The 12,175-nt window shown below is 50.9% G+C and overlaps 1 protein-coding gene across 1 annotated transcript in view; it reads left to right on the top strand.

The window, feature by feature from the left end:
* The first annotated feature begins 569 nt into the window (after positions 1 to 569).
* The window catches only part of CPAMD8 (C3 and PZP like alpha-2-macroglobulin domain containing 8), a 40,966-nt gene continuing 29,360 nt past the window's right edge, over positions 570 to 12,175 (top strand). The window contains exons 1-11 of the mRNA XM_028713410.2: positions 570 to 769; positions 5,104 to 5,255; positions 5,464 to 5,486; positions 6,432 to 6,597; positions 7,033 to 7,085; positions 7,742 to 7,759; positions 8,291 to 8,345; positions 8,682 to 8,795; positions 10,182 to 10,266; positions 10,392 to 10,500; positions 11,334 to 11,561. Of these exons, the coding sequence (XP_028569243.2) occupies positions 681 to 769; positions 5,104 to 5,255; positions 5,464 to 5,486; positions 6,432 to 6,597; positions 7,033 to 7,085; positions 7,742 to 7,759; positions 8,291 to 8,345; positions 8,682 to 8,795; positions 10,182 to 10,266; positions 10,392 to 10,500; positions 11,334 to 11,561 (1,092 nt within the window). The 5' untranslated portion in view covers positions 570 to 680. The remainder of the gene's footprint in view (positions 770 to 5,103; positions 5,256 to 5,463; positions 5,487 to 6,431; positions 6,598 to 7,032; positions 7,086 to 7,741; positions 7,760 to 8,290; positions 8,346 to 8,681; positions 8,796 to 10,181; positions 10,267 to 10,391; positions 10,501 to 11,333; positions 11,562 to 12,175) is intronic.

Genomic DNA, 12,175 nt, shown 5'->3' with positions numbered 1-12,175 from the left:
GCGTTCCGAAACCGAGGCGCGCTGCTTTCCCATAGAAAGTCACGCAAAACGGATTAATCCGTTCCAGGCTTTTGAAAACAACCCCGAAAACAGCAATTTAACGTGGATTTTACTCTCTAGCGAGACCATCGATCCATCAAACGAGAGCGAGAAACAATGTGCCGTACTATAAAATAAATAAAACATTTCTGTATCAATAAAAACAGGCAATGAAAAGATGCTTCGAGTTGGGTACCAGATTCCCACTACGAACTTTTGGGAAGCGTCGATAAGGAGAGATCTTGCAGAAAAAAAACGTGGTTCCCAAAGTTGGAGCGGCGCTGCTTCGGAGAATCACGATTTTTACGCGCGGCGCTTTTGCGCGCGGAAGAAAGGAAGGAAGGAATCTCGTGGGAGAGGAGGGGAAGAAGAAGGAGACCCCCGACCCTGCTGAGCGGGGACCCCCGGGGGTCTGCCGCGCCCCTCCCCGCGGCGTGGGTCCTGCGGGGCGCGCGCCTCCCCGGAACAAAGGGAGCGCGCGTGGGAGGCGGAGCGCGGAGGCGGAGGCATCGGCGGGCCGCCCCGGGCCGAGGCGGGGCTGGAGGCGGCCGGGCAGCGGCGGAGGCGCAGGGCCGGGGCAGAGGCGCTGCTGGCCGGCTCGGGCGTCGGCGGCCTCCCGAGGGAACAAAGGGCGCCCGGCCATGCCTCCTCCGGGACGCGCGCCCTGGACGCTGCTGCTGCTGCCGCTGTGCAGCCTCTGCGGGATCTGCACCCCTAACCCGGACAGGAGGTGAGGGAAGCGGCGACCGAGAGACCCCGGGGGTCCCCCAGAGAGAGCTGCGCGCTCGCCTCCGGGAAGAAGGAAGGAGGGGAGCGCTCCCGAGCGCGTGCAGAGTGCAGAGGGGTTCCTGAGCGCGTGCAGAGGGACCTCTCGCTCGCCTCCGGGAACCCAGGAGCAGGCAGAGGGGGAAGAGCCATGGGGAGTGTTCCAGAGCATGTGCAGAGAGCCCAGGGGCTCCTGAGCGCGTGCAGAGGGACCTCTCGCTGGCCTCCGGGAAGCCCTCGCTGCAAGAAGCAAGGGGAGCTCTCCTGAACATGTGCAGAGAGCCCAGGGGCTCTTGAGCATGTGCAGAGTGACCTCTTGCTCGGCTCTGGGAAGCCCTCGCTGCAAGAAGACAGGGGAGCGCTCCTGAGCGCGTGCAGAGTGCCCAGGGGTTCCTGAGCGCGTGCAAAGTGACCTCTCGCTCGCCTCCAGGAACCCAGGAGTAGGCAGAGGGGGAAGAGCCAAGAGGAGTGTTCCAGAGCATGTGCAGAAAGCCCAAGGGTTCCTGAGTGCGTGCAGAGTGACCTCTTCCTCTGCTCTGCGAATTCTTCAGGGGGAAGAACCAGGGGGGGGCGTTCTGGGGCATGTGCAGAGAGCCTTCTTCCTTGCCTCTGGGAGGCTGCAGAGAGGAACGAGCCCAGGCTTTGTTCCTGAGCATGTGCAGAGAGCCCTCTTCCTCGTCTCCCAAACCCAACTGGGCTAACTGTGGTTGTCAGCCGAGAGGAGCATCTTCCTGCCTCAGGTGCTGGGTGGAATTTGGCCGCATCCTGCCGACCCACGCAAAGGATGGGGGTCCAGGAAATGGACCCCCAGGCCAAACTGGCCAGCCCCTAATATCCATGCACAACATTGCACCGTTTGGGGGGGTGCCGTATAATTTTGACTCCCGCTTTGCGCTCCCCAGCACCCTTCCCTTGCCCTAACGGGGTGTGGGAAAGGGCAGGGGACCCCCCCCCATTTCTGAACTGGTCCATTGGGACAGCTCTCCTCTCGCCCCCCAATCTGACGGCCGGTTTCTGGGCCTCCCCAGCAGGGAGTGCTGTTTTCGCACTCGGATCCCCGCTGCCGGGCTTCCCTCTGAGGCAACCGTGACAGCAGGAACTAAAGGAGCTCCCTTTGGCCTCACCCAGCGTGCCAGGCCCCCCTTCGGATTCCTAAATGGAGCCTCCAGAGCCAGAGCCAGTCTATCTCAGAGGAGAGGAAGGCTTAATCCTCAAGGCTAGTTCTGACGCATGGCTTTAAAAAGGCCAATTCAAGGCTGCCCATGGCTATTATGCTCCAGTGTCCCAGAATCGTAGATTTGGAAAGGGACCCCCAGGGGTCATCCAGCCCAACCCACTGCAGAGGCAGGAATCTCAGCTCAAGCGTCCATGGCTGATGGCCTTCCAACCTCTGCCCCCTCCCATCCCACATCTCTTGACCGTCAGAAAGTTCTTCCTGGTCTTGAGTCAGAATCGCCTTGCTTGTCGCTTACAGCCGTGGGTTCGAGTCCTGCCCTCCAGCTCCTCCATATGAGATATCAGAAGGTGGCTCTGCTACCTCCTCCTAGCCTCTCCTCTTTTCCAGGCGAAACATCCCCAGCTCCTTCGACCGTTCCTCATCAGGCTTCCAGACCCTTGACCCTCTCAGTCTCCCTCCTCTGCCCACCTTCCAGCTTCTCAACATCCGTCTTAAATTGTGGTGCCCAGAACTGGACACAAGGTTCCAGGTGGGGTCTGTCCAAGGCAGAATACCTTGGCATTCATGACTCTCCTTCCTTGAAGGTTTTTAAGCGGAGGTCGGACGGTCCTCTGTCCGCGATGCTTTAGCTGAGATTCCTGCATTGCAGGGGGCTGGACTGGATAACCGCTGGAGGCCCCACTTCCAACTCTAAAATTCCATGATAGTCTAACCTCTGCATAAACGTCACGCAAGGAAAGCAAGACAAATACTCTGTAATACTCAAAATAGTCCGGCATGAAAAGCCCCAAACACGGTTCCATGGGTGATTCTGAGTCAACTCCCTGGGACAGTGTATTGCTGTACATTGTTTCTAAATTTAGTGTTGTATGTTGTTTTAATTGTCCGTTTTAACCATATTTGCACAGCAGTTTTTAACGTTGTGAGTGTCCTCTACTTAAGGGGCTTCTACTCTGCAGCCTCTTACAGTTGTTTTAACTGCGTGTCTTTGTTGGTTTTTAGCTCTTATCTGTTTTAATTATCAGTTTTTTATCCATCCATTATCTGTGTTTAATCTTGTATTTTATTCGGATGTTTCCTTGTCCTCATTTGCCCTAACAATTGTCGGTCAAAAATCCCAACTGCTATTTTATCTATATGCTTTTCTTAATCCTGGTCTGTGACCGTAATAAAGTTCATTCATACTCTGTAATAAACCGGCCAGCCAGGAAGCAAGTCCTAAAGTTACAAAACTGGAAATCTCCCGTAAGCTGGACAAAACCAGCCAGTGATAGCTCAGCCCGGTCGAGCGCGGGGCTTTTAGGGTTGTGGGTTCGAACCTCACGCCGGGCGAAAGACCCTTACACTGCAAATATTTCCTCAGTTTTTTGCCCTCTCGCTGCCCCGCTAGACCGGTCGAGGTTTTGCAGATTTGAGCTTCTCATTGCTGGTTTCTTGATCTGGGCCGGTCCTGAGCGCTGCCTGTCGCCTGGGAGATCTCTTGCAATGAGATCTCCATGGCAATGGATCCCGCTGAGGGGGCAGGAGTGTGCAATGTTTGGAATTTGGAGGGGAGGAGGGAGAAAGGCAGCCTTCGCTCCTCCCGGGGCGCCTGTTAACCTCCGGCGAAAGAGACCCGGCTGGCGAAGCGGAATTATGTTTCCAAAAGTGCATGACGCGGAGAGCTGCCTTGCACGAAGAAGGCCCATTGGGGATGGGATGGGCTGAGCAGTGGGGAGAGGGGCTGCGGAGGAGAATCACGATCGGAGAATTTGAATCGCATGTGTGCGCCGTACAATGTGCCGTCGGCGCCTTAGCGGCATGTTACTGGTGGGTTTGGACCAAAAGACGCAGCACAAAAGGGGAAGGCAGCGAGGCGGGAGGAGGAAAGAAGAGCGCTCGGGCAAAGGGGGAATAGTTAACTAATAGGGCTGGCGGGCTTTCTTCTGTTTCCATGTATTCTGCCCCACTGATGACACAAATGCAATAAGGGTTAAGACTGGACCACCGTCGACATGCCATTCCGCTTTTTTAAGTTGTTCCCACCTGGAGGGGCTGGGAAGAGGGAACAGGGCTTTGTGAGCGGGGAGAATCGGTGGCAGAGAGAGTTCAGAATCAGAGGCAGGAGCAGAAGCAGGAGAGGAGAGAAGCCAAGAGGCAGAGAGGGGTTTCTTCCCCCTCCTGCGGCAAGAATCTCCCTTCCCTACTGGTCTCCCAGGACCAAGAGAGGCATGAAAAGGGCGCAGGAGAGGTGGGCTTGCTGGCAGGCGCAGTCTCCAATTGCTTGGGGAAAACCCCAGAGAGAAGGAGAGGCAAGGAACTTCAGTCTGGGCTGGTGATTTTCTAGTGAAAGCCCTAAACAGCCTTGGCCCAGTAGACCTGAAGGAGCGTCTCCACCCCGGACACCGGGGTCCCTCTCCCGAGGGCCTTCTGGCACTTCCCTCCCTGTGAGAAGCGAGGTGACAGGGAAGCAGGCAGAGGGCCTTCTCGGTGGTGGCGCCCTCCCACCAGATGTCAAGGAAATAAACAACGATCTGACTTTTACAAGACATCTGAAGGCAGCCCTGTTTAGGGAAGTTTTTAATGTTTGAGGTTTTCTTCTGCTTTTAAATATTATGTTGGGAGCCACCCAAAGTGGCTGGGGAAACCCAGCCAGATAGGCAAGGGACCCCTGACTGTTAGGTCCAGTTGTGGCCGACTCTGGGGTTGCGGCGCTCATCTCGCTTTACTGGCCGAGGGAGCCGGCGTTCAGCTTCCGGGTCATGTGGCCAGCAGGACGAAGCCGCTTCTGGCGAACCAGAGCAGCGCACGGAAACACCGTTTACCTTCCCGCCGGAGCGGTACCTATTTATCTACTTGCACTTTGACGTGCTTTTGACCTGCTAGGTGGGCAGGAGCAGGGACCGAGCAACGGGAGCTCACCCCGTCATTGCGGGGATTCGAACCGCCGACCTTCTGATCGGCAAGTCCTAGGCTCTGGGGTTTAACCCACAGCACCACCTACATCCCAATTATTATTATTATTATATGGGGATGGCAGTGGGGATGGAACCTTCTGCCTGCCAGGCAGCTGTTCTGCCGCAGAGCCTTTCTTCCTAGAGCTGCCCCTTCTCACTTCCTTCCTCTCTCCCTCTTTTCCGCAGGGGCTACTTGGTGGCTGTGCCCTCGGTCTTCCGGGCAGGGGTAGTGGAAACCATCAGCGTGGTCATCTTCAACCCGGCCAAGGAGACGACGGTTCAGATCCAGCTGACGGTCAAAGGAGAGACGGTGGCGCGAGGGCACGGAACGGTTTTGGGTAGGCCCCCGTTTACGTACGTGCAAAGGGCGCCCGGGCACGGCTGGGTGGCAGACCCACACCCCTCCATTGACAGGGGAAGGGGCTTGCGGCCGGTGTGTCTGTGTGTGTTGAATATCGTAGTTAAATCTGGCGCGTTTGCATGATATGGTTCGGCTTTTTGAATCTTGCATTTTTCTCTCTCTTTTTCTTTCCGGTGTTTTTGTAGGCAAGGGAACCATCAAGCTCAAGGTGAGTACGAACCGGGGGGTGGATTAAGAAATAAACAATTTTTTAAAACATAAAAAATCGGGTTTTTAAAAAAATTAAATCGGGTTTAAAAAAAATAAACAATTTTTTAAAAAATCAAATTTAAATCGGATTTAAAAAAAGTATTAAATTGGATTTTTAAAAATAAAATGCTTTCGGAGGAAAAGCCTTTCTAAAGATTTTCTATTTAAGTTACATTGTACCCCAAAGGCTGTTCATCAGGAAATGATTTGTTTTCAGTTTCTTATGTGTGCTAAAATTCAGCCTAAGTTTTTTTAATTAACTGCAACAGTTAACAAACATGGATACATATGCCATAATGTTATTTTTTCAGTTAAATAGTTACTAAGGAAATGATTGTTTTTCTCCTTCCAAGAAAGTGCAGCAGAAAGTTGTCCAAAAATAAACAGTTAACTCAGGAAACCTCACCATAATTTCATAATTATCTGTTTTAATGTATTTCTAAGAGTAGAACTAAATCTGTAATTTTTGGTATAACTGCAAAAACTCCTTATTATTCCAAAAATGAAGCCTTCATCCGGCTGTAAATATTAAGATTATCCCAGCAAGAATAATGTACCTTTCTGTAAAAAAAAAAAAAAGATTTAAATGAAGTCTCACTGACTAGTGATTTAAATCGATTTGATTTCCATCAAATCCACCCTGATGCAAATTGGTGCGCAGAAAGAGCTCTTATAACCCCTGGATTCAGGTCGGTGGGCATGGCAGATTCCAGTGGCAGCAGGTTCCACAGGCTAACCACGCACTTACTTTTCCCCCGCGCTATACCAGGGAGGGAGAAAGCACATCTGGTTTTATAAACTCCTGGCCTTCTCTCTGTCCTGGGCGCTCCAGCTGAGATCCACGATTCTAAGCTTCGCCGGCGCCGGGCGCAGCGCTATAACTCCCTCTTGCCTTCCCGACCAGGTGCCCCCGGGGCTACGGGGCCAGGCGCACCTCAAGGTTTGGGGCAACCGTCACTTGGCGGAAGAGGGCTACATTTTCCACAACCACACCACGGTCACCATCGACAGCAAAGGCGCCTCCGTCTTCATCCAGACCGACAAACCCGTCTACAAGCCGAAGCAGAAAGGTGGGCGCTTGCTCTTTAATGGGGTGATTGTTCAGGGTGGCAGGAGAGGATATATTGCTTATTAATATCCGCCAGCTCTCCAATTCCACAATTCTTGAATGCTCCTTTCCTTCTCTCCCTCTCTCTCGATTTCTTTTAAAATTCAGTTTTACGTTATACAATTAAATTCAAACATGAACCACCAACATTTAGGATGCCCTGAACCCATGGTTTCCATTATGATCAGCTTTTTAACTGCCTCGTCTTATAATTTCTCCGTTTTACTTAAAACCACCCTTTTTTCTTTTTCACCCTAATTTTTAATACGTTGCAAGTGTCCCTAAAACCCTGCCAAAGTTTTTAGCTGTTTACAGTGCAGCTTGTAGATTTTCCCCATTTTTAATTAAATTTTCTCTCTTCTCTTTCTGATTTTGCCCTCTCCTTCTCTATTTCTAGTGCTTATCAACCTGTTCACCGTCAACCCGGACTTGCGGCCCGTCGACGAGAAGGTGAGGAAGGGGCTGTAATAATATATATTTATCCTGGGCTCGTTTCCACTGGGGTCTTCCAGGAGAAGGACCTGGCCAGGCTGGAGGCCTGTGGAACTCCCTGCCACCTGAGGCAACCACCAACTTGTATGGCTTTAAAAAAGGACCTGGCAAAATCACGACGGAGGAGAGGCTCTTCCTACGCTCCCAGGGCAAAAGGGCCGTAGCTTGGCGGCTAGAGCAGCTGCTGGGCATGCGGAAGGTTTTGGCTGGGGGGGGGGTATTTCCCGGCTGGAAATCCTGCAGAGGCGCTGCTGCCGGTCAGTGTCGGCTGCCCTGAGTTCAAGGGTACTAAGCGATGTCCTAAGTTCCTATTTAATTCAGCCCTCTTTTTGTTGAAAACCATGAGGACTGTAATCTTACTTAATGGCTCTTAATGGTAGGACACCTGCTGGGCATGCAGAAGGCCCCATTTAATTCATCCCTTTTAAAAAAAACAACAATGAGGACTAGCCTCTTACTTTGTTTTTAATGGCTCTCCGTCCGAACGCCTGGGAAGCTGCTGCCTGTCCGTGTAGGCATTACTAGCTGACCCAATAACTAAATAAAAGCTTTTTTGGGTTAAGTTTCGTGCAGGATTCCAAGTGAGTAACTCATCCCTCTTTTCACCCTTCCAGGTTGAAGCCTACATTGTGGTGAGTACCTGCTTGGTTCTCAAACTGAATCCGTTCCAGAAGTCCGTTCCAAAACCAAAGCATTCCAAAGCCAAGGCGCCCTGCTTTCCCATAGAAAGCAATGCAAAACGGATTAATCCGTCGCAGACTTTCAAAAACAACCCCTAAAACAGCCATTTAACGTGAATTTTACTCTCTAACGAGACCATTGATCCGTAAAATGAAAGCAAGAATCAATGCACTGTGCTATAAAATAAACAAGACGGTACTGTAGATGATAAAAATAAAAATTAATTTCCCCCCTTACCTGCACACATGACGGTCATTGTTTGGATGGGGGGCTTTTATCCATTTCTGCAATCAATCAATCAGTCGCTGAACTGGGTTCCACACAGTCACAAAATGAACCGAAAAAGCCTCAAAAACAAAAAGGCAAAATAAAGAGCAAAAACAAAAGTGCCAAATAATAATAATAATAATAATAATAATAATAATAATAATAATAATATCTTAAAGACTAAAATGAAATTGAATGAAATTATCTCTCTCCAGGATCCTCGTGGGTCTCGGATGATCGAATGGAACAACCTGAAGCCAGTTTGTTGCGGTGAGTCTGGAGGGAGCGGCAATGGGGTGCCCGTCCCCCCGAAAAGGAGAAAAGAGAAATAGGGGCCAAACCTCTTTTCTCCCCCTCTTTTGCGACCCAGCGCCTTTTCGGCTGACCATCCCCTCTTTTCTCTGCCGCAGTACGCATGCCAACCAACTCTATCATGACTTTCCAAATCTAATAAATCTGTATTTTTTAAATTTTATCCATTCCCGGATCCAGCCAATACGAGAGGCTTCATAATATAATTTCACATCTGTCAAGGAGGAGCCTCCTCTATCTTTAATATCTCTTAATAACTTATATTTTATTATCGGCTTCTCACCCCGGCTGCAGGCGTCCTCAACATCAGCTTCCCTCTGTCTGACCAGCCTGTCTTCGGAGAGTGGCTCATTTTTGCCGCGTTGCAGGGCCAGGTGTACAACAAGACCTTCGAAGTCCAGAAGTATGGTGAGATTTCGGCACAACGGCTGGTGGAATTGCTGGGGGGGGGGCAGAGCCTTCTTTTCTTATTTCATATATATCGTTTTTACTAATTCTCCAATCTTTCGAAGCATCGGTCGGCTTTAATTATTATAATTTTAATCGTGCAAAGTTTCTCCTGTCTGTCACCAAATATCGCCAGAAGAGAGTTTCCGGATAACCAATCTTCATCAGCCAATCTTGATCAATTCTTCACCAGCCAGACTTGTGAGAATTAATACGAGAAGGATGCAGTTCAGTTTATTAACAAGCTGAAATTACAATATACACTGCGTCTGTATAAAATAAAATGCATAATACAATATGTACAACTAAAATACGCACCCAATCTTACATGTAAGCAGATACGAACGCTGTAGAAAATATACCCTGGATATTTCATGTGATACTGTGGTCACTGGTGCTGGTAACAGATTGTAAAGAACATAATATACTTTCATAATATAATTTCAGCCACAGGTGAAACTAATATTAAAGACACAACACAACATTCCCAGCAAGAATGCCAGGTGCAAACAGCCCCCCACCCAGTCAGTGGATCATGGCAGATCGTGCAATTAAATAAAACAATGACAATCTAACCCATCGTCATCCATATTATTGGATATTTCAGTATTTGTAGCGGAATTCATTTATTCTAATAGGAGTTCTGGTTTCTCAATATGATTTTGCAAATATCCTTCCAGTCCTTGTCTGGAGGAGGTTAAGGGGTGATATGATAGCCATGTTCAAATATATCAAAGGATGTCACATAGAGGAGGGAGAAAGGCTGTTTTCTGCTGCTCCAGAGAAGCGGACACGGAGCAATGGATCCAAACTACAAGAAAGAAGATTCCACCTAAACATGAGGAAGAACTTCCTGACAGTAAGAGCTGTTTGACAGTGGAATTTGCTGCCAAGGAGTGTGGTGGAGTCTCCTTCTTTGGAGGTCTTTAAGCAGAGGCTTGACAACCATATGTCAGGAGTGCTCTGATGGTGTTTCCTGCTTGGCAGGGGGTTGGACTCGATGGCCCTTGGGGTCTCTTCCAACTCTATGATTCTATGATTCTATGATTCTCTTTTGAGATCCTTCTGACTTCTCCCATTGTAATACTCCAATAATTTGGCAAGCCACTCTGTTTTGGTCGGTATTGTACCACTTTCCCAGTTTTTGGAAAATCTAACCCAGAATTCAGTCCCCGCGGATGAACAGAGTTGAGCGAGGGAAAAGGCTGCTTCGGTCCCATTAAGGAGGGGGTCTCAAGAGGCCAGCCTGGGAGACCCCCCCTTGGGCCTGACCCCCTTTGCAGAGGGGCTTTCGGGACGCCCCCCTGTTGGCAGCGGTCAACCTCTCCCCCCCCTCTCCCCCACCAGTTTTACCCAAATTTGAGGTGCGCATCGACCCGCCGCGCTACATCCGGGACTTCGGCGCATGTGAGAAAGCGACCGTCCACGCCAGGTGAGGATAGGGTCAGGGGGGGGATGTACATTCGGGAACCTTGGCTGGCTGGGGGGGGGCACAGAGGGTCCAGAGGCAAGGGCCGGATTGGGGCCCCCTCTCTGAAGCCGCTCCTTTTCCCCCAGGTATACTTTTGGGAAGCCGGTCGCCGGCCATCTGGCCGTCAACATGACGGTCAACGGAGTCGGCTACTACAAGCATGAGTCCGGCCACCCGGTCCTCAAAACCATGGAGGTGAGCGGTCAAGAGGGTGATGGACAGCGGCTTGAGCAACGGCGGCTGGAACCTTTTCTGCCCATTCCGTAACTCTCTCTCTCTCGCTCTCTCTCTTTTTTACAAGTATTATAATTATAATTCTGCGCGGAATATTTTTCATTTTCTTCTCTTCATTCTCCTACTGCGATCCAGAGCTCTCGGGGTCGGCGCTTTTGATTCATGCAAATATAGTGGTACCTCGGGTTACAGACGCTTCAGGTTACAGACTCCGCTAACCCGGAAATAGTGCTCCAGGTTAAGAACTTTGCTTCAGGATGAGAACAGAAATCGTGCTCCAGCGGCGGGAGGCCCCATGAGCTAAAGTGGTGCTTCAGGTTAAGAACAGTTTCAGGTTAAGAACGGACCTCCGGAACGAATTAAGTACTTAACCCGAGGTACCACTGGAATTATAATTCTGCGCGGAATATTTTTCATTTTCATCTCTTCATCCTCCTGCTGCGATCCAGAGCTCTCGGCGTCGGCGCTTTCGATTTCTGCACACAAAGGGAAATCTCAATGTGTCACAACTAAGGCAAAGGGAGATCTAGCCTTCTGTAATAATAATAATAATAATAATAATTATTATTATTATTATTATTATTATTATTATTTATACCCTGCCCATCTGGCTGCGTTTCCCATTAGTGCCAGGCAGATACCCCAAATTCCCTTCTGGGATCTCGCCATGGTGCCAGCTTTGACTTCCAGCAGCCTCCCCGGGGGCTTTTGGGCTAGGGAATGCCCTCCGCAGACCCCAGAGAGGCGCTGCTGCCGGCCAGTGTGGGCGACCCTGCGCTCCCTCCCTCCCTCAGATCGACGGCTCTGCAGATTTCGACGTGTGCGTGAGTGACATGATGCCGGCCGACGTCCCTGAGCATTTCCGCGGCACCGTGAGCATCTGGGCGACGGTCACGGGGGCCGACGGCAGCCGCCAGGTCACCTTCGACGACTCCACCCCAGTCCAGAAGCAGCTGGTTGACATCAAGTACAGCAGGGGGACACCGAAACACTTCAAGCCGGGCCTGCCGTACAGGGCGAAGGTGAGCGCTGAGCGTCATTCCGAAAATAGAGCGGTCCTAGGACGTCCAGAAGGAAGGAATGAATCTTTATTTGCGTCAGCCGTTGGCCAGGGCAGTAAAACAAAAATACGATATACCAGGCAGAGGCAAACTCGGCCCTCCAGATGTTTTGGGACTACAACTCCCATCATCCTTAGCTAACAGGACCAGGGGTCAGGGATGATGGGAATTGGAGTCCCAGAACACCTGCAGGGCCAATGCCAGGCACCCCCAAATTCAGCCCTCCGGCTGCTTTGGGACTACAACTCCCATCATCCCTAGGTAACAGGACCGGCAGTCAGGGACGATGGGAGTTGTAGTCCCGAAACATCTGGAGGGCCAAGTCTGGCCACCACTGCTCTAGATCAGGCATAGGCAGACTCGGCCCTCCAGATGTTTCGGGACTACAACTCCCATCAGCCCTAGCTAACAGGACCAGTGGGCAGGGATGCTTGGCTAAACAATCTGCATGTTCTTAGATTCCTGTTTTGCGGTAATTTAATCCCCCCCCCACTTTTGGGGGTGGCGGCATCCCTCCCCAGGCCTCTCCCCACGCGCCGTAGTTGCTGGATCCGTCTCCCCCCGCCTCTCCTTCT

This window comes from Podarcis muralis, chromosome 18, assembly GCF_964188315.1.
Source record: "Podarcis muralis chromosome 18, rPodMur119.hap1.1, whole genome shotgun sequence".
Taxonomy (NCBI): Eukaryota; Metazoa; Chordata; class Lepidosauria; order Squamata; family Lacertidae; genus Podarcis; species Podarcis muralis.
This window is presented reverse-complemented; position numbering and strand designations above follow the sequence as displayed.